The sequence below is a fragment of the Aquarana catesbeiana genome, linkage group LG12 (genome assembly GCF_042186555.1).
Source record: "Aquarana catesbeiana isolate 2022-GZ linkage group LG12, ASM4218655v1, whole genome shotgun sequence".
Taxonomy (NCBI): Eukaryota; Metazoa; Chordata; class Amphibia; order Anura; family Ranidae; genus Aquarana; species Aquarana catesbeiana.
In genome coordinates, this window is record NC_133335.1 from 214,803,293 (window position 1) to 214,824,373 (window position 21,081).

General features: G+C 44.3%; 1 protein-coding gene across 6 annotated transcripts in view; it reads right to left on the minus strand.

The window, feature by feature from the left end:
- CACNA1G (calcium voltage-gated channel subunit alpha1 G) overlaps positions 1 to 20,675 on the minus strand; it is a 345,931-nt gene extending 325,256 nt beyond the window's left edge. For all 6 annotated transcript variants that reach the window (XM_073606661.1, XM_073606662.1, XM_073606658.1 and 3 more), the window contains exon 1: positions 19,665 to 20,675. In XM_073606661.1, the coding sequence (XP_073462762.1) occupies positions 19,665 to 19,831 (167 nt within the window). In that variant the 5' untranslated portion in view covers positions 19,832 to 20,675. The remainder of the gene's footprint in view (positions 1 to 19,664) is intronic.
- Between the last annotated feature and the right edge of the window lie 406 nt (positions 20,676 to 21,081).

Consider the following 21,081-nt stretch of genomic DNA (forward strand, 5'->3'; position numbering starts at 1 on the left):
AACATGGACACAAACAAAAACACATATTTAGTAGAGTGGGAAGAAGAAATAGAACGTCTGGCAGAGATTTTATTGTTGCTGGTGACAACCACTTCCCCCATCGGCCATCTCAGGGACAGGAAGTGAGGGCAATCTCTCCAATGGGGTCACAGATAGAATTGCAAAACCTTTATTGAAACTTTAAAGCTTCACAACTGTATCCGAAACTTAAAAAGGTCAAATCTGGCCGGAGTTAGGCTTTAATCTGGAACAGGTCGGCGGAAACATTACAGGCCAAAGTCTGTTTCCTTGCGGAAAAACATGGCCTTTAAATCTGGAGAATCGCTAAATGTTATTATACAAAGTCAAATTACTATAATGCGTTCAGAGACCCGGGTAATGTGACCTAATTAGTGACCACCGTAGCTGGAAAATTGTGCAACATCAAAATACATGACGTCCCCAGAGGTAGGATTGAAGAATTCTGGTACAGATAAAAAGGGGCCCCTCGTTGTTTGATATTAAAGTAGAACTCCATCCTTCCCTTCCGTCTTGCACAGTTGTACTGACTCCTCTGTTGGACTGAAATGGCTTACTCTGACTTCACTGCACACTGTGAGCTTCTTACAATGTGCATTAGAAGCTGCAACACTTGACCCCCTGGAAGGTTTTACCAGCTTAGGCTCGATTCACACATATGCGATGCGGGAACCAGCGTGATTCCTGTGCCTGTTCCCGCATCGCATAGGATTCGCAGGCAGTTCACGCCGCCCTTTGCAAACCGCTGCGGGGGTCAATAGAAAGTTAATGACACCCCCAGATCAGTTTGGAGTGAGAACTGTCAAATGGTACAGGAATCGGATCGCACTGGGTGTGAACACCCAATGCGATCCAATTCCAGTGCGGACCAAAAAAAGGGGTCCTGCACCATTTCGGTGCGAATGTGATGCAATTTCAGCCATACATTTTGTACGACTGAATTCGCACAGACGTCGCATGTGATCTGCACAGCAAAGAAGTGCGAACCACATGCGATGTCTGTGATCGCACAGGTGTGAATCCAGCCTTAATGACCAGAGCACTTTTTGCCATTCAGCACTGCGCTACTTTAAAGAGGAAGTAAGGCCTCTTAAAAAAAAAAAAAAGAAAAAATACACCCTGCAAAGCAAAGGCATAATGAGCTAGTATGCATAGCATACTAGCTCATTATGAATTGCTTACCTGAGATCAAAGCCCCGGCATCGGCCCTCGTTCCCCTCCTCCGACGCCACCATCTATCCCGGAGTGACTTCCAGGTATCGCGGCTCAGGCGCTGTGACTGGCCGGAGCCGCGATGACGTCACTCCCGCGCATGCGCGCTGGTGCCGCCACTAACGGCTATGATCGCCACTAGAAACGGCACGCTCAGTGCGCCTGCGCCCGATGCCGCTATTCCTGCAAATATTTCCTAAACCTTTTAGGTTTGAGAGATATTTCTTGCACCTACAGGTAAGCCTTAATCTAGGCTTACCTGTAGGTTAAAGCGGTTGTAATGGGTTTACAACCACTTTAACCACTTGCCGACCAGCCACCGTCATTGTACGGCGGCAGGTCGGCTCGCACCCGAGAATCACCGTAGCTGTACGGCGGTCTCTTTGATAGCTACAGCGGGCGCGTGCGCGGTGGGGAAGCCAATGCGATCACTCTGAACTCCCCTGTCAGAACGGGGATCTCTTTGTTTACAATGACAGATTCCCATTCTGGCTCTCCGTGGAGTGATCGCGGGTGGCCGGCGGACATTGCGGCCACCGGGCCACCCGTGATCGCTCCACAGAGAGCCAGAACGGGGATCTGTCAATGTAAACAAAGAGATCCCCCATTCTGACAGGGGAGTTCAGCGTGATTGTCTGTTTCTAGTGATTAGGAACAGCGATCTCTCTGTACTCCAGGTCAGTCCCATCCACCCCACAGTTAGAAACACCTCCCAGGGAACGCAGTTAACCCCTTGATCGGCCCCCTAGTGTTAACCCCTTCCCTGCCAGTGATATTTATACGGTAATCAGTGCTATTGAGGACACTAGTAAAGTTCTCATCGTGATCAAGATACTGAACCATATAGACACTGTACTGGTAATGGCGGTGATCAGCGACTTATATAGACTGTGATAGTGTGGCGGCCAATCTGGCGTTAACAGACACTGACTGGGGGGGAGACTAACTGACACTGACATCACTAGTGACACTAATACAGTGATCAGTGATAATACTCTACACTGTGCTAGTAAATCTTTCATTAACCACTTCAGCCCCGGAAGAATTTACCCCATTCCTGACCAGAGCACTTTTTGCGATTCGGCAATTTGATCACCTCTGCGGTTTTTATTTTTTGCACTATAAACAAAAAAATAGCCACAATTTTGAAAAAAAACGCATTCTTTTTTACTTTCTGCTATGATGAATATCCCCAAAAAATATATAAAAGAACATTTTTTTTCCTCAGTTTAGGCCGATATGTATTCTTCTACATATTTTTGGTAAAAAAAAAATCGCAATAGCCGTTTATTGATTGGTTTGCGCAAAAGTTACAGCGTCTACAAAATAGGGGATAGATTTATGGCATTTTTATTAATATTTTTTTTTTTTTACTAGTAATGGCGGCGATCAGCGATTTTTATCATGACTGCGACATTATGGCAGACACATCGGACAAAAATAGGAAAAATCGAAAGAGTAACTAACTAACTAATAATAACTAATTATAGGTATTGGAATTTCCTTTCAAGTTTGGCTGTTAGTGAATGTAACGAATATGAATTCATACGAAGTTAAGAATTATCCGAAATAAATGCCGCATCTAAACAAACGGAACGGAACTAATTAATAATAAATAATAATAATAATAAAAAAAATGGTTTTAATATTATTATTGTTATTTATTATTATTAATTCATTATGTTACATTCGTTTAGATACAGCATCCAATATTTCGGAATAATGGTAACTTCGGATAAATTCGTATTCGCTACGTTCACTAACAGCCAAATTTGAAAGGAAATACCAAAAACTATAATTTAATAGTTAGTGATTACTAGGTTATTATTAGTTAGTTATTATAGTTATTATTTCAGATTTTCGGATTTTCGAATTTGGAATTTCCAATTTTACGAATTTACGAAAAAAAAAAAAATGGTAAACAGGTTTTCGTTAATTCAGATATTTCCGAATTGACGAATTTGTTGAAATTCGTTAAAAAATGAATTCGAAACTAAACAAATTGCACATGTCTAGTTTGAATACCGTGTCATAGATATATTACGGTACTTATTACATTGTAAAAGAACATATTCCACACTACATTTTTTTTTGAAAAAAAATGGAAAAAACCTGTTTCTTTTTCCGTTTTTATCTCAGGCCTTTCCGTGTCTAGTTATAACCCCTGTCAGATTTCTTTTCTCTATCTGTGTCCCATTGGGGAGATTTCCCTTCACTTCCTGTCCCCTAGCCAAACAGGAAGTGAGAGGAAATCCCTGCAAATGAAGGAAATCCCTTGGGGACCCCCCCCCCCAGGCCAGCAGAACTAGTGTCTCCATTGGAAGATCTCCTCTCCATTACATTTCTGGGGACAGCCCAAACTTTGTGATTTTCTTTTACTTTCACTTTCAATGATAATGGTAAACAGAACACATAGAGAGGGTGAATCTCCCTAATGGGGACACAGACAGCAATAAAAACCTGACAGGAGTTCTAATCCAAAACGAAACAAAAAAGTTTTGCCTTTAGTTATACTTTAACTGTGAATGGTGCTGGAAATACTGCTCACATGTGCATTCCCTGTGCTGTGCATTCACATTTTTTTATTTATTTATTATTTTTTATTTATTTTATTATCATTTTTATGATTAGTTTTGTTTTTTATTTAACTTTATTGCTATGACAAGGGATGACAAGGGCTAACATGCCTGGAACGCTGTCTTAAAATATACCCAAAGCAACAATCCTTTTGCCGTCTGTGTCCTGCTTTGGGGATTTACCTTCGCTTTCTGTCCTGGACACACCATCAGAAGTGTTGATTTTATTTATTTATTTTTACTGGTAATGCCGGTGATCAGTGACTTATAGCGCGACTGCGATATTGCGGCGGACAAATCAGACACCTAACTGACACTTTTTGGGGACCGGTGACACTAATACAGTGATCAGTACTGAAAATATGCACTGTCACTGTACTAATGACACTGGCAGGGAAGAGGTTAACATCAGGGGTAGAGCTGCACAGTTCTGGATAAAATGGGAATCACAATTTTTTTTTGCTTTGAATAAAGATCTCGATTCTCACGGGGTAACATCTTTCACATAATACAAAAAAAAAAAAATTGGGCTAACTTTACCGTTTAATCTTTTTTTTAATTCATTAAAGTGTATTTTTTTCCAAATAATTGCATTTGAAAGACCGCTGCGCAAATACAGTGTGACATAAAATATTGCAATAACCGCCATTTTATTCTCTAGGGTCTCTGCCAAAAAAATATATATATATTTGGGGGTTCTAAGTAATTTTCTAGCAAAAAAATAATGATTTTAACTTGCAACCAACAAGTGTCAGAAAAAGGTTTAGTCTTTAAGTGGTTAAACTTCCCTCATTTACAGACCGAAGTTCATTCCTTTGATCTAGAACAAAACATTACAATGTTTATAGTTAGCTCAGCTGGAATGTTGTGAAACTTGGCAGACTGCCTGTTTTTTTTTTTTTTTTTACAGCTGTCGTCTTGAGCAGAAAACTCTGCATAAAATCGGGAAAATGCTTTGTTAAGATCGTAAGGGCGAAAGAATCACGATCTCGATTCATAGCGAAGGGTTAAATATGTGCCTAGGTTGTGCTTACTCAGGTGCTTTGGGCTAGGGGAAGGCAAATATCTGTGTTCCTGCTTTGCAGAAACACAGGATCCATCTTCCCTCTGACAGAACGACAATCTGTCTTGTTTACATAGATTGTCATTCTGCTTGTGTCCTATGTAATCGGCGGGCGCCGGTGGACATCGAGTCCATGGTACCTGCTGTTGGGCTCCTGTTGTGTATAATCTGACCCGGAATTGTCAGATCAAGTAGTAGATATGTGACCTGGCACAGAGCGCCCGCCCTGCCGCAGTAAATGTACAGTGGGCGGTCCGCAACAGGCTGAAGTTAGAAGCTGATAGGCTACCATGCACAGCTTACACTCTCCACTTTTAATAAAACAACCTCATTGGCTGCAGTGGGGCTCCTTATAAACACAAATGAGGTACCCCTTAGGTGTCAGTTTAGGTGGACGGCCATGTCTTGGTAGGTTTGCAGTTGTGCCATACTCTTTCCATTTTCAGATGATGGATTGAACAGTGCTCCATGAGATGTTCAAAGTTTGGGATATTTTTTTATAACCTAACCCTGCTTTATACTTCTCCACAACTTCATCCCTGACCTGTCTGGTGTGTTCCTTGGCCTTCATGATGCTGTTTGTTCTCTAAGGTTCTCTAACAAACCTCTGAGGGCTTCACAGAACAGCTGTATTTACACTGAGATTAAATTACACACAGGTGGACTCTATTTACTAATTAGGTAACTTCTGAAGGCAATTGGTTCCACTAGAGTTTAGTTAGGGGCAGGGGTGTTGCTAGGTCTACAAAAGATCTGGGGCTAGAGCCCATAGCAGTGTAGTAAAGAAAGTCATACGCTTGGGCGGGCATACACATGTATATACAGTAATATACGTGTGTGTGTGTGTGTATATAGCCCCAGAGAGCCCCCCACTTACATCAAGGTTTCCAGAGAGCTCCCCTTAAATCAGGGTCCCCAGAGAGAGCCTCCCCTCCCCTTGGGGACCCCTGCAGAGACTCGGGCCTATGGGTCCCGATTCGGGGCTATAGCCCCAAAAGCCACCCCCTAGCAATGCCACTGGTTAGGGGTATCAGAGTAAAGGGGGCTGAATACAAATGCATTTGTTTACTTTGTTTCACTTTATTTGTGAAGAATGTTGAAAACCATTTATCATTTTCCTTCCACTTCACAATTATGTGCCACTTTGTGTTGATCTATCACAGTGATGGCGAACCTTGGCACCCCAGATGTTTTGGAACTACATCTCCCATGATGCTCATGCACACTGCAAAGTGCACGAGCATCATGGGAAATGTAGTTCCAAAACATCTGAGGTGCCAAGGTTCACCATCACTGGTCTATCACATAATATTAAAATAAACAAGATACATTTACATTTTTGGTTGTAACATGACAAAATGTGGAAAATTTCAAGGGGTATGAATACTTTTTCAAGACACTGTATATACACGAGGGGTCTTCAAAAGGTTTCCGCACTATTAGATTTCCGTTGGAAGCGATGAGGGTGGGAGGAATAGTAATTGGTCGTCTCTGAGAGTGTCATGTGATTAGTCTGTCTGGCAAGCCGGCTGACCTTGCACTTTAGTATAATTAGTGTAATTTGTTTTTGAAATTCCTAATAAAAAGAGTTAAATAAAAGTGCGGAAACTTTTTAAAGAAACCCTTGTATACACAATATATAAAATAAACAAATAAACAATAAATAGCGATAAATAAAAGCTGATCACTGTAAGCACTCCTGCTAGTGTTGAATGGTTTATCTCATCCCTGTAACTGATACATCTGAAGGACAGCTTGCTCTTTTGTAAAACAACAGACTTACTGGCCAGATCAGGTGAAAATAGAAGAAAGAAAGCCTAAGACTCAGTTCACATTTATGCGAGGCGGGAAACGCAGCCAATCCTGTGTGTTTCCTGCGTCGCATTGCAATCGCACAGCGTCCATCTGCGGCGGTGTCAATGTTATCTTAACGACACCCTGAAGCAGATCACAAAACGCAGTGCGATTGCCAGAACCGCATTGCATGGGTGTTCTTCAGGTGAAGGGAAAAAAAAGAGTCCTGCACCATTTTGGTGCCAATGTGATGCGATTTCAGCCATACAAACTGTATGGCTAAAATCGCACCGTACAGACATCGCATGTGATGTGCACAGGAATGCGGTGCGAATCACATGTGATGACTGCAATCCCACCAGTGTGAACCCAGCATAAAAAAGAAAACAAGTGCAGCCACCCAGTGGCGTCACTAATGTGGGGCCAGAGGGGGGCCTGACCCCCCCAACATTATGCTGTGTCCCCTCATGTGCCCCCCCCCAATTAAAATGCCTTTTGTTGCAATGGGTGCCCCGCAGCCTTGCTCGGGCTGCCGTCAGAATAACATAGGCTCTTCTGAGAAGGAGAGCGTCCTGTCACCCCTACGGGAGATCCCCCCCTCCCTTCACTCCCTTGCTCTCCATCCACGCTGACACTCTGCAATCTGAGAGAGAGAGACTCCCCAGGTGTTCAGAGCGCAGCGCAGGGAACACAGCGATAAGAACTTTCATTTCAATTGCCGTGTTCCCCGCCGCTCGCTGTCATATACAGCCCCTCCTCCTGGTCCTGGGACTTTGTTAGACAGATCACCCGTCCAATCCCAGTGACGGGTGCTCTGTCAATCAAAGTTCCCCGGCCAGGGGGTGGGGCTGTATATGACATTGCGCGGTGGGAACGCGGCAATTGAAATGAAAGTTCTTATCGCTGTGTTCCCTGCGCTGCGCTCTGAACACTTAGGCGGCACTCCTGTTCCTCTCCTCCCCTGCACAGATAGGCTGCATAGTGGACACTGGCTGAATGGTGGGCACAAGACTGCATTGGTGGGCACAAGGCTGCATGGTGGACATAAGACTGCATTGGTGGGCACAAGGCTGCATGGTGGGCACAAAGCTGTATGGTGGGCACAAAGCTGCATTGGTGGGTACAAGGCTGCATGGTGGGCACTGGGCACAAGGCTGCATGGTGGACACAAAGCTGCATTGGTGGGCACAAGGCTGCATTGGTGGGTGCAAGGCTGCATGGTGGTCACAAGGCTGCATTGCTGGGCACTGGGCACAAGGCTGCATTGGTGAGCGCAAGGCTGCATTGGTGGGCACTGGGCACAAGGTTGCATTGGTTGGCACAAGGCTGCATGGTGGAAACAAGGCTGCATTGGTGGGCACAAGGCTGCATTGGTGGGCACTGGGAACAAGGCTGCATTAGTGGGCACAAGGCTGTATTGGTGGGCACTGGGCACAAGGCTGCATTGTTGGACACTAGGCACAAGGCTGCATTGGTGGGCACTGGGCACAAGGCTGCATTGGTGGGCACAAGGCTGCATGGTGGAAACAAGGCTGCATTGGTGGGCACAAGGCTGCATTGGTGGGCACTGGGCACAAGGCTGCATTGGTGGGCACAAGGCTGCATGGTGGAAAATAGGCTGCATTGGTGGTCACAAGGCTGCATTGGTGGGCACTGGGCACAAGGCTGCATTGTTGGACACTAGGCACAAGGCTGCATTGTTGGACACTAGGCACAAGGCTGCATTGGTGGGCACTGGGCACAAGGCTGCATTGGTGGGCACAAGGCTGCATGGTGGAAACAAGGCTGCATTGGTGGGCACTGGGCACAAGGCTGCATGGTGGACACAAAGCTGCAGAGGAAGACAGACAGGACGAGAGGGGCAGGTGAGCTGACAATTTAATGGCCACTGGAGTGATACTAAAAAAACATCCATTTATTTAAATAGGCAGAGGGATTTGGGATAGTGCACAGGTAACTTTCTCCTTTGTTTTTTATTGTATGTATTGGGGCATTGTTGCAGGAGTTACAGGGCTTGATATTGTATATTTGTATGCATTTGATACCCATTGTCAGGATATATAAAGTGATATATAAATAATTGCGTTTTATAGTTGCCCCCTACTTTTATCCCTGTCCCCTCATGTGCCCCCCCTAAAGATGAAAGCTGGAGACGCCACTGTGCAGCCACCACATCTAAGAATTGGTGAGCTGCAATATAATAAATATTTGCTTTTTGGGTTTGATTAATGCTTTAAGTTTACCTGGAATAAAATGAACCTTCCCCCAGTAAGAGCAAATTACAGGTTCAGTTGAAGTGAACCTCCACCAAGTCCAGGTTTACGGTACAGGAAAGTCACACTGAGCGGAGAACAATGGCTGCCAACGGCTTCCATACAATCTAAGTGCAGAACAAGTGTGCAGATCCCGAGTTCTGGCTTATTTATTACTTCGCTCGCTGCACGCTGGTTGTTTTGTCGTTGGGAAGAAATATAAAAAGAAAGATTGCAAAGGTCGCTCTGTGTAGGACAATTGTTTTGTATCTCGTTTTTCTCGGATGTCTATACACTGGGAGATCTGATAACGGTCTATCTATACACTGGGAGATCTGATAATAACTGTCTATCTATACACTGGAAGATCTGATAATAACGGTCTATCTATACACTGGAAGATCAGATAACGGTCTATCTATACACTGGGAGATCTGATAACGGTCTATCTATACACTGGGAGATCTGATAATAACGGTCTATCTATACACTGGAAGATCTGATAATAACGGTCTATCTATACACTGGGAGATCTGATAATAACGGTCTATCTATACACTGGGAGATCTGATAATAACGGTCTATCTATACACTGGGAGATCTGATAATAACGGTCTATCTATACACTGGGAGATCTGATAACGGTCTATCTATACACTGGGAGATCTGATAATAACTGTCTATCTATACACTGGGAGATCTGATAATAACTGTCTATCTATACACTGGGAGATCTGATAATAACGGTCTATCTATACACTGGGAGATCTAAAAATAATAACTGTCTATCTATACACTGGGAGATCTGATAATAACTGTCTATCTATACACTGGGAGATCGGATAATAACGGTCTATCTATACACTGGGAGATCTGATAATAACTGTCTATCTATACACTGGGAGATCTGATATTAACGGTCTATCTATACACTGGGAGATCTGATAATAACGGTCTATCTATACACTGGGAGATCTGATAATAACTGTCTATCTATACACTGGGAGATCTGATAATAACGGTCTATCTATACACTGGGAGATCTAAAAATAATAACTGTCTATCTATACACTGGGAGATCTGATAATAACTGTCTATCTATACACTGGGAGATCTGATAATAACTGTCTATCTATACACTGAGAGATCGGATAATAACTGTCTATCTATACACTGAGAGATCGGATAATAACTGTCTATCTATACACTGGGAGATCTGATAATAACGGTCTATCTATACACTTGGAGATCTGATAATAACTGTCTATCTATACACTTGGAGATCTGATGATAACTGTGATCAGACCTTTCGGTGATCTTTTTTCTCTAAGCAAATATCAAATGCTGGCAATCTTCCCATTATAAACTGAGGACCGTTGGATTATCGCTGCCAGGCGATGCGGTGAAGTCATCTGATGCATCTACTGTGATAACAAAGGAGAGCTTTGGGATGCAGCAGCGCTAAAATTGCACGTTATCACCAAGTCTATCATTATCAAGTCATTACTCCGGGACTGATTTACTAACACTGAGCAAAGTTAGGACTCATTTAGATGTCTGATGAGGGCCGTACACCAGCTAGCGCAGGGGTTTGTGATCGGCCACAGCTAACAGCCTGTACAAACCAGTGATAGGCTGACAAGTGCTGGTTAAAAGAGACTAGGGACAGATGGGCAGTCCTGGGCGCAAACAGTGACTACGTGCTAACAGTGGTCACAAAGGGCTTGTAGCGCCGCTCCAAGCTGGCTGGTACTCAGATCATGGGAGCAGGCATCTGAATGTACCAAGTCAGAAGTGTATATATACCAAGGAAGAGATGCTGCTTAAAACCAACCCGATATAGACATGGTGTGTGTGGCCTCAGCCAGCGCCGCTCCGGCCATGCGCTGACGCGTTTCGCCCCCTCCACCAGGGCCTAATCACAGAGATCTGTGACCAAGCCCCAATGGGGGGCTGGGGGGCAAACACATCAGCCTGCTCTCCTCCAATGATCAGACTTGTCCTGACATGTCCCACCCCTGCAGAACAATTTACTGGGAAGACCAGTATATATATATATATATATATATATATATATATATATATATATATATATACCATATCTCACAAAAGTGAGTACACCTCCACTTTTAAATGTTGTTTTTTATGTAACGTTTTAAAGTTTTACTTTAGCGTCGCTTTTTATTTATTTATTCATTTTCTTTTCCTTTTTTTTTTTTTTTCTTTTGCTTATAAGGAATAAAAAGGGACAATTCCAGAAACAAAACTTTGTTCTCACTTCCCCTCCCTTCTTATAAAGATGATATCCTTCAACACGACAAGGAATGTATAGAATTACTGTAAAAAAAAGAGAAGGACAATATATACACAGTATCTCACAAAAGTGAGTACACCCCTCACATTTTTGTAAAAATGTTATAATATCTTTTCATGTGACAACACTGAAGAAATGACACTTTGCTACAATGTAAAGTAGTGAGTGTACAGCTTGTATAACAGTGTAAATTTGCTGTCCCCTCAAAAGAACTCAACACACAGCCATTAATGTCTAAACGCTGGCAACAAAAGTGAGTACACCCCTAAGTGAAAATGTCGAAATTTGGCCCAATTAGCCATTTTCCCTCCCCGGTGTCATGTGACTCGTTAGTGTTACAAGGTCTCAGGTGTGAATGGGGAGCAAGTGTGTTAAATTTGATGTTATCACTCTCACTCTCTCATACTGGTCACTGGAAGTTCAACATGGCACCTCATGGCAAAGAACTCTCTGAAGATCTGAAAAAAATAATTGTTGCTCTACATAGAGATGGCCTAGGCTATAAGAAGATTACCAAGACCCTGAAACTGAGCTGCAGCATGGTGGCCAAGACCATACAGCGGTTTAACAGGACAGGTTCCACTCAGAACAGGCCTCGCCATGGTCGACCAAAGGAGTTGAGTGCACGTGCTCAGCATCATATCCAGAGGTTGTCTTTGGGAAATAGACATATGAGTGCTGCCAGAATTGCTGCAAAGTTTATAGGGGTGGGGGGTCAGCCTGTCAGTGCTCAGACCATACACCGCACACTGCATCAAATTGGTCTGCATGGCTGTCGTCCCAGAATGAAGCCTCTTCTAAAGATGATGCACAAGAAAGCCCACAAACAGTTTGCTGAAGACAAGCAGACTAAGGACATGGATTACTGGAACCATGTCCTGTGGTCTGATGAGACCAAGATAAACTTATTTGGTTCAGATGGTATCAAGCATGTGTGGCGGCAACCAGGTGAGGAGTACAAAGACAAGTGTGTCTTGTCTACAGTCAAGCATGGTGGTGGGAGTGTCATGGTCTGGGGCTGCATGAGTGCTGCCAGCACTGGAGAGCTACAGTACATGGAGGGAACCATGAATGCCAACATGTACTGTGACATACTGAAGCAGAGCATGATCCCTTCCCTCCGGAGACTGGGCCGCAGGGTAGTATTCCAACATGATAACGACCCCAAACACACCTCCAAGATGACCACTGCCTTTGCTAAAGAAGCTGAGGGTAAAGGTGATGGACTGGCCAAGCATGTCTCCAGACCTAAACCCTATTGAGCATCTGTGGGGCATCCTCAAACGGAAGGTGGAGGAGCGCAAGGTCTCTAACATCCACCAGCTCTGTGATGTCGTCATGGAGGAGGGGAAGAGGACTCCAGTGACAACCTGTGAAGCTCTGGTGAACTCCATGCCCAAGAGGGTTAAGGCAGTGCTGGAAAATAATGGTGGCCACACAAAATATTGACACTTTGGGCCCAATTTGGACATTTTTACTTAGGGGTGTACTCACTTTTGTTGCCAGCGGTTTAGACAATAATGACTGTGTGTTGAGTTATTTTGAGGGGACAGCAAATTTACACTGTTATACAAACTGTACACTCACTACTTTACATTGTAGCAAAGTGTCATTTCTTCATATATATATACACATATATATTAACATAGTCAGGTTGAAAAAAAGACACAAGTCCATCTAGTTCAGCCTATAAAAGGAAAAGAAGGGAAAAAAAAATATCATACATATATAGGGCAGTAGAGTAGTAGACAGTGTCAGCAAGGCAGAGATTGGTGTCAGTAGTTTATTATTATTATTTTTTTCTATAACTTTTTTACAATCTTATTTTTTTTTTTACAATTTTTTGGCGCCCCATTGGGGGGCTTTGGTTAAATATCAGGAATCTAAACAGACCCCTGATGTCTCACTTTTGAGACAGAGAAAGGGACCGAGGACAGTCCCTTTCTCTGCACCCAAGCAGCAGGGGAAATCTATGCAGCACAATGTGATTAGGGTGTGCCCAGGCACACCCTGTGTGCACACCTATGCAGGGGGTAGAGATAGGATGCAGAAAGTGCAGGGTCTGAAGGTGGATCGGAGGAGGGCTGGAGTCTGCTGCCAAATGCCAAGACCCTGGTGAAGACAAGGGGTTGCTGTGACTGCACAGAGAGGCGCAGGATCTGTAGGAGGAGTTCTGTCCTCCTCTCTGCTGAAAAGTGCTGGGGGTGGGGGGCATAGATGAGCCTCTCTGCAGCTGCACTGAGAAGTACAGGATCTGACAGAGGAGTTCTGTCCTCCTTTTTGTTGCCAACTACAAAGATGAAGGGGGTGCCGAAGCTGCAGGAGAGGTGCAAGGGCCACATGAAATGGCCTGGTGGGGGCCAGATTTGGCCTACGGGCCTCGCGTTTAAAGCATGTGGGCTAGTGCATTAAAATTCATTGCTAATGCAGAAAAAAAATATACAAAAATGTAAAAAACAAAAAAAATACAAAGCTCTTTTGCAAATGTAAAATCTGATATTGTCTAGGGAAAGAAAGAAGCAAGTATCAGATTTACCCAAGCATGAGTAAATAATAAAGACGAATTCATAATGTTCTTTCCCCGAGCCGAAATTTTATGAACTTGTTTTACCTTTGTGCCAAAGTTTGAAGCTTTGGAATGTTTAGTGGCGACTCGTAAGGCTGTATTAGAACATTGGACCTGGTCTACAAAGTACCCAAAGACTGCTCCCTTCCAATCTACATTCAATCTTTTTGTCTTTTTTTTTTTTTTTGCTTTTCTTCTGTCGACCAGCTCTCTCCATCGCCATCTGAGCAGTACATATTGTTTCCATTTTGTTGACGTCATAATCTTTCTGGAATTTCATGTTTTGACTTCAGCTCCGGAGAAATCCCTGTCTGCGGGGAGAGTGGGCCTGCAGAAGACCCCAAATATTCAAAGGGATCTTCCAAGAAGAAAGAAAAAAAAAAGCAAAAACAACATAATAGGGAAGAAAAAAGAAAAAAAGTAGAGAGCAGATAAACTAACCTAAAGGCTAATAAGGCTTCGTGGTGTTCTAGAAGAGAAATGGGAAACTTTACAGGGCCTTTGAGGGTTTCAAATTCTGTACCTGTCCCATAAAAGCCCCCTTCTGCGTACAGGAAAATCCTTCCTCTCTTCCTCAAGTAGCATCTGCTTTTAATTTAACAAAACGCTAACTCCAGATTATAGAAAATCCCTGATCCTGCTGAGCTGAGAGATGCAGTATGTAAATATACAAAAAAGACTCACTGGGCGGTATAGCAACACACAGAGAGACACAGGTTGAGACAAACAAGACACAATACGAAAAGACGGGTTTATCACAAAGGGGTGAGAAGAATAAATGGGACAAAAGGAATTTGAAAAAAAATAATGAACACATGCAGAAAATGTCCAGTCATCCTTGGAGGAATTAGGTTTTAATTTGACGCATTGGGGTTGATTTACTAAAACTGAAGTGTGCAAAATCTGGTGCAGCTGTGCATGGTAGCCAATCAGCTTCTAACTTCAGCTTGTTCAATTAAGCATTGACAAAAAAAACCTGATTGGTTTCCAGATTTTGCACTCTCCAATTTTAGTAAATCAACTCCAATGGGTTACTGTTCTGTAGACCGACCTCCACCTAGCCCACTATGCCAACCTCCACATAGCACACTATTTCTTTAATGGCAAGAAAAAGTTGCACGTCCAATAGTCCTGATGGTCAGAGAACACCCAAGGTGATCCCCCTTACTATATACATGTGGTGGCACATTTGCACTGAAAATGCTTGAAAATTGCAACAATTTGGCTTTTTCTATCTGTTATACCTTGATTTCTGTTTTTTAACTCATTCAGTTATTCTGGTGGTCCGAGAACATCCAAGGTGATGCCCACATCGTGTTTACATAAGCCTTTCTGGACCAGGGGTGGACTGACCATTCGGGCACTCGGGCACTGCTCGAGGGCCCCATGCCACTAAGGGGCCCCATCAGGCTTGCCAGCCTCAATAAAACCAAGAACAGTATGTAAAAATCTGTGCTTTTGTAAAAATCCCAAGATTATAGCTGCCCCGCCACTCCAGTACCTTTTCAGTGTGTGTATGTATATTCTGTGTGTGTATATTGTGTGTGTATATTGTGTGTCTGTGTGTGTATACTGTATGTGTGCGTGTGTATACTGTGTGTGTATATTGTGTGTGTGTATACTGTATGTGTGTGTGTATACTGTGTGTGTATATTGTGTGTGTGTATACTGTATGTGTGCGTGTGTATACTGTGTGTGTATATTGTGTGTGTGTATACTGTATGTGTGTGTGTATACTGTGTGTGTATATTGTGTGTGTGTGTATACTGTGTGTGTATATTGTGTGTGTGTATACTGTATGTGTGTGTGTATACTGTGTGTGTACATCGTGTGTCTGTGTGTGTATACTGTATGTGTGTGTGTGTGTGTATACTGTGTGGCCCCATAATCTATTGCCTGGGGGCCCCATAATCTCCTATTGCCTGGGGGCCCCATAATCTCCTATTGCCCGGGGGCCCCATAATCTCCAATTGCCCGGGGGCCCCATGAGTTGTCAGTCCGCCCCTGTTCTGGACCTTTTTGCCCCAGAGGAACCCTTGAAATAATTCTATGCATCAGGGAACCCCTGCTAAGAATTGTCCATCAGGGGCCGTTAGGAAAATGCCCCTTAAGCCTCATACACAGGATAATATCAGACGAATGATCATCCCTTTTTTGAGGGTTTTTTTGTCCATGCTAGTCTCATATCATAAATGAAGAGGTTACTAAAGTTATGAAAACTCTCGTACAACAGAATACAACTTCAGAAGTGATGTAATGTGTTATGTTGTATTGTATTGCAATGTATTCTTTCGTTTCTGAGCATGCGTGGTCTTCCAATTTTTTTTCAGACGAACATTGTACTGATTAAATGAAATTAGTTTGTTTTGGTATCGTACAGGAAAAATTTTCGCGTTTGTCCCTTCTGAACTGTCATGATCGGCTCTCAAAAGCTGTGTACTAAGATGAGATTATCATACGATCACTTTGAAAGCTATATTTTTCGACCGATTTTGTGATCGTGTGTACTAGGCATTACCTTGGTGGTCAGGAGGAAGAATGACCCCTTACGGTGGTGGTTTGATTTCCACCCTTGCAGTCAGCTAAAAAGATCATTGATGTCATGCTACTGGTTCTGCCAAATAGTGATGGACTGACCTGTGGTGGTTAGAATACTATCCTTACAGTCAGCTACAAAAAAATTATTGGTGTAATGCTACTGAGTACTGACTCTTCCAAGTAAGGATGGACATCTACGGGCAGCTCTTACACCAAGAAGAGTTTGCTTTCAGAGATCTGTCAATTCTACTTGGGATCCATCTTAACCTTTCACGAAAGCCCAAGGGTGTCAATCTACCTATCAATAGCCAAGGGCAGATTTTCAGATTTGCACCAAGAACTGCCAGCTTTCAGAGATCTTTCCATTCTGCTTGGGATGCTTCATGACCTCTCATGTAAGCCCAAGAGCATCAATCTACCCATGAATGGGCATCTACGGGCAGCTCTTATGCCCTGTACACACGAGAAGATTTTCTGACAACAAAATCCATGTTTTTTTTTGTTGGCTCAAACTTGTCTTGCGTACACACGGTCACACAAATCTTGTCGGAAATTCCGAACGTCAAGAAAGCGGTGACGTACAACACGTACGACGAGCCGAGAAAAATGAAGTTCAATAGCCAGTGCGGCTCTTCTGCTCGATTCCGAGCATGCGTGGAACTTTGTGCATCGAAACTGTTTACACGCGATTGGAATTTACGACAACAGATTTTGACGGGAATCAAATAGATCTCAAATTTTGTGTGACGGAACGTCTGATGGAAAAGGAGCCTACACACGGTCAGATTTTCCGACAACAAACTCCCATTGAACATTTTCTGTCGGAAAATCCGACCGTGTGTACGGGGCATTACAATAAGAACAGTAGGCTTTCAGAGATCTGTCGATTCTACTTGGACCCCTTCTTAACCTTTCACCAAAGCCAAAGAGTGTCAATCTACCTATGAATAGGCAGGAGAATATCTTGCACCTAGAACAGTTGGCTTTTAGAGATCTGTCCATTCTACTTGGTCATGACCCGTCACGACCTTTCATGTAAGCCCAAGGGTATCAAATGACCCATGAATAGACATTCAAGGGCAGATCTTGCACCAAGAACAGACAGCTTTCAGAGATCCTTCCATTCTGCTTGAGATGCTTCATAACCTTTTAGGTAAGCCCAAGAGTGTCAATCTACCCATAAGCAGATCTTGCCCCATGAAAAGTTGGCTTTCAAAGGTCTGTTGATTCTACTTGGGACCCATCTTAACCTGTCATGTAAGCCCAAGATTGTCACTCTACCTATGAATAGACATTAGATAATCTTGCACCTAGAATGGTTGGCTTTCAGAGATCTGTCCATTCTACTTGGTCATGACCCTTCACAACCTTTTATTTAAGCCCAAGAGTATGAAATGACCCATGAATAGGCATCCTTGGGCAGATCTTGCCGGCTTTCAGAGATCTTTCCATTCTGCTTTGGATGCTTCTTAACATCTCATGTGAGACCGAGAGTGCCAAACTACCCATGAATGGGCAGATCTTACACCAGGAACAGTTGGCTTTCAGAGATCTGTCAATTGGGACCCATAGTAAACCTGTCATGTAAGCCCAAGAGTAACAAGTGACCCATGAATAGGCATCTATGGGCAGATCTTGCACCAAGAACAACCGACTTTTAGAGATCCTTCCATTCTGCTTGGGATGCTTCATGACCCTTCATGTAAGCCCAAAAGTATCAACCAATCTATTGGTGTGCATTCATGAGCAGACCCTGCACCAAGAACAGTTGACTTTTACAGATATGCCCATTCTACTTGGGACCCATTATCACCTTTCACCCCAGGCTTGGCCGTCATTCTATAGCAGTACATGTGTGGTGAAAAACATGTTGAGTTCCATGGAGGAAACTACTGACCATTTATTGCAAAGATTTTTCCACATGCCGAAAAATACAAAAATTACAGGGGACGTTCAGAATCGTAAGGGATGTTTAATACTGCTGCACCACTTACAAGTCTTAGGCTGTGTACAGCTGTCTATTTATCTATCATCTATCTATCTTCTCGCCTAGAATCTATCTATCTTCTAGCCAAGAATCTATTCACAGCCACTAAATCCCATAAACACCGCACTGTGCAATGTTGCTGTGACCTTTACCAAAACTTTGCTCATCCTTACAAGCATAACGTAAGGGAACCTTGACAAACTTCCTTTTGCATTGCATTGTCTTCTGCCAATGGTTCAATTTGGTTCTTTTCTCAGGAGATCAAAAGGATTCCATATCATCAGTAAAAGGTTTTTTTTTTTTTTAACAAAGGTGTTAAGTGCTGCTTGACGCAACCTGAAAACATAGTCACCGTTCACAAGAAACCTTAAACAGATGCTACTTGCTGACCAATCGTTTTTTTTTTTTTTCCTTCCCAACCGGAGGACACAATAAGCTGAAGGAAGCTGACTATTATAAACTGGAGCAAAGGAAGCATGCAGGCTAATTCGGTTAGGCAATGCAACAGTGATAGGAAAACCACAGTCACCTATAACAACCAAGCAGATTTCTTTTTTATAAAGTCAGATCATGAATGCTGATTGGCCAGCTTGGCCCACAGGGTTGCCAACTGTCAGTAAATTTGCAGACAATTGAGGAAATCCTTCATTTTTACATCTTTCCATGAATGCCCAGACATTACATAATGGACATTCACGGAGGGATGTAAAAATCGTGGATTTTACAAACTGTTTGTGAATTTACTGACAGTTGGCAACCTTAATCACCGGTCACATAATCGCCGCACGTTTTTTTTTTTTTTTGCTGCCTTATTTGCCAAGACCGATGTGGTTTTCAGATAAAGAAAACATAGGACTTGACTTGTTGTTATTGGTTTCCACATTACCGGTTACCACATCGTCTTTTTTTTTTTGGTCCAGCGTTGAGGGTTGCCAACTGTCAGTAAATTCACGGACAGTTTGTAAAATCCTTGATTTTTACATCTGTCCGCGATTGTCCATACGGACATTCAGACTACGAATAATGGACATTGACGGACAGATGTAAAAATCATGGATTTCACAAGTTGCTTGTGAATTTACTGACAGTTGGCAAGCCTGCCTACCTTCCTCAATAAATTGCTTCGAGGCCATAGACAGTGCAGGAGCATTGTTACAGGCTGAATCACAAAGCAGCAATGCAATGCAAGGATATATAAAGAGATATATGAATATATAGCCGTGATAATCCAATACACTAGATGTGGCCAAAATGGAGACACTTGCCAGAATAGCCATCACCGGTGGACCTTGCACCCCCCCCCCCCCCCATCCAACGCCTTACCTTGGCTCATTGAAAGGATATGGATTACACACTATCCTCAGGCACCAGCTCCTGGGTCTGCTCTCTTGGTTCAGGTAGAAGAATACCACTGGAGCAATGGTGGGATAGGGCAGCCCATCCACCTCCGCCTCCGTCGCCTTGCTGTCTTTGGAAGGATCCTGCTCCTGGGCTTTGGCTTCTCCGGCCATGCTGCTCCTCACCTCGGTCCCAAAGTCAGCAAGGGATAGGGGGGGGCTCCTCTTCTATTACTGTTGGGAGTGATGCTTCATCCAAGGGTCCAGCCTCTTCCGCCCCCAGCCTGAAGGTGCATCCAGAAGGCAAGTTGGGTCTTTGAGGTGCTCCAACATAGGTGGCCAAAGTTGGGGTGGGCTTCTGTCTCACCTGTCTAGAGGTTTCATAGCCTCAGCCTGTGGATGAGTAGAAGGTTGCCTTCTAGTGTAAGGTTCCCATGGTTGGATGACCCTTACCTGAGCTCTCCAGGACCTGGACCATGGAAGGTGGCCTCAACCTTCCACCTCTGGGCTGGGGATGGAGCTTTCTACCTCTCACCTGGATGTCTTCTCTTCCATCACCATCCCTCCCACCTCCCCATCCCTGGACCGCTCTTCTCCTTCCCTCCTCCTCCTCCTCCTCTCCCAATAGCTCTCTAGCCGTCTTTGCTTGCCTCTTGATGGCTCCAGCAGATCTTCATGCCAAACGTCCGCCCTCTGGGCTCCTTCTTCTCCTCTCCAGATGTTGCCAGTGATCGGTGCCAGGTGATGCTTGCCCCCTCCTCCCCCTCCCCACCTTTTTATGGGGCTTCTTAAAGCGAGCTCGGGATAAAAGTCCCGGGGATGCCGGTGCCGCTCTCCCGCCGCCCGGGGATGGAAGTTGTTAGGAGGAGGGCGGAGAGGGCAGAGGCGAGATGCGGCGAGCCGGGGGGAAGACGCCGGAGCTCTCATTTGGCCACAGCTGGATTCCCCGAGTCCAACTTCGGCAGACGGCCCCGCCCAGCGCGGGCCCACGCGCCAATCAAAGGGCAGGCTGCGGCGGGGGGATTGGCTGCCGGGGCTGGGAGGGAGGGGCATGGGGCGGGGACACATCTGGAATGAGATTAGAGCTCCGTCCAGCTTCGGTGCCAAATGCTCCAGCGGAGAATGTGGGAGGGGCGGTGGGCGGAGCCGCTCAGGTAGAGAGATGGATGGAGGAAGCTCCGGGGGGTAGAAAGAGGAGTGCTGGGGGGTACAAGAAGACTGACACCCCCAAACCTCTCCTCCCTATATGTACTACATTCTCCTCTCCGTGTCTGTGTTCTCCTCTCCCATCTCACTGCCTCTACTCTCCTCTCCCTGACTCTCCTCTCCCTTCTCTCTGCCTTTCTAACTGCCTCTCCTCTCCCTTATCCTCTCCTCTCCCTTCTCTCTGCCTTTCTTCTCCCTGCCTCTCCTCTCCCTTCTCT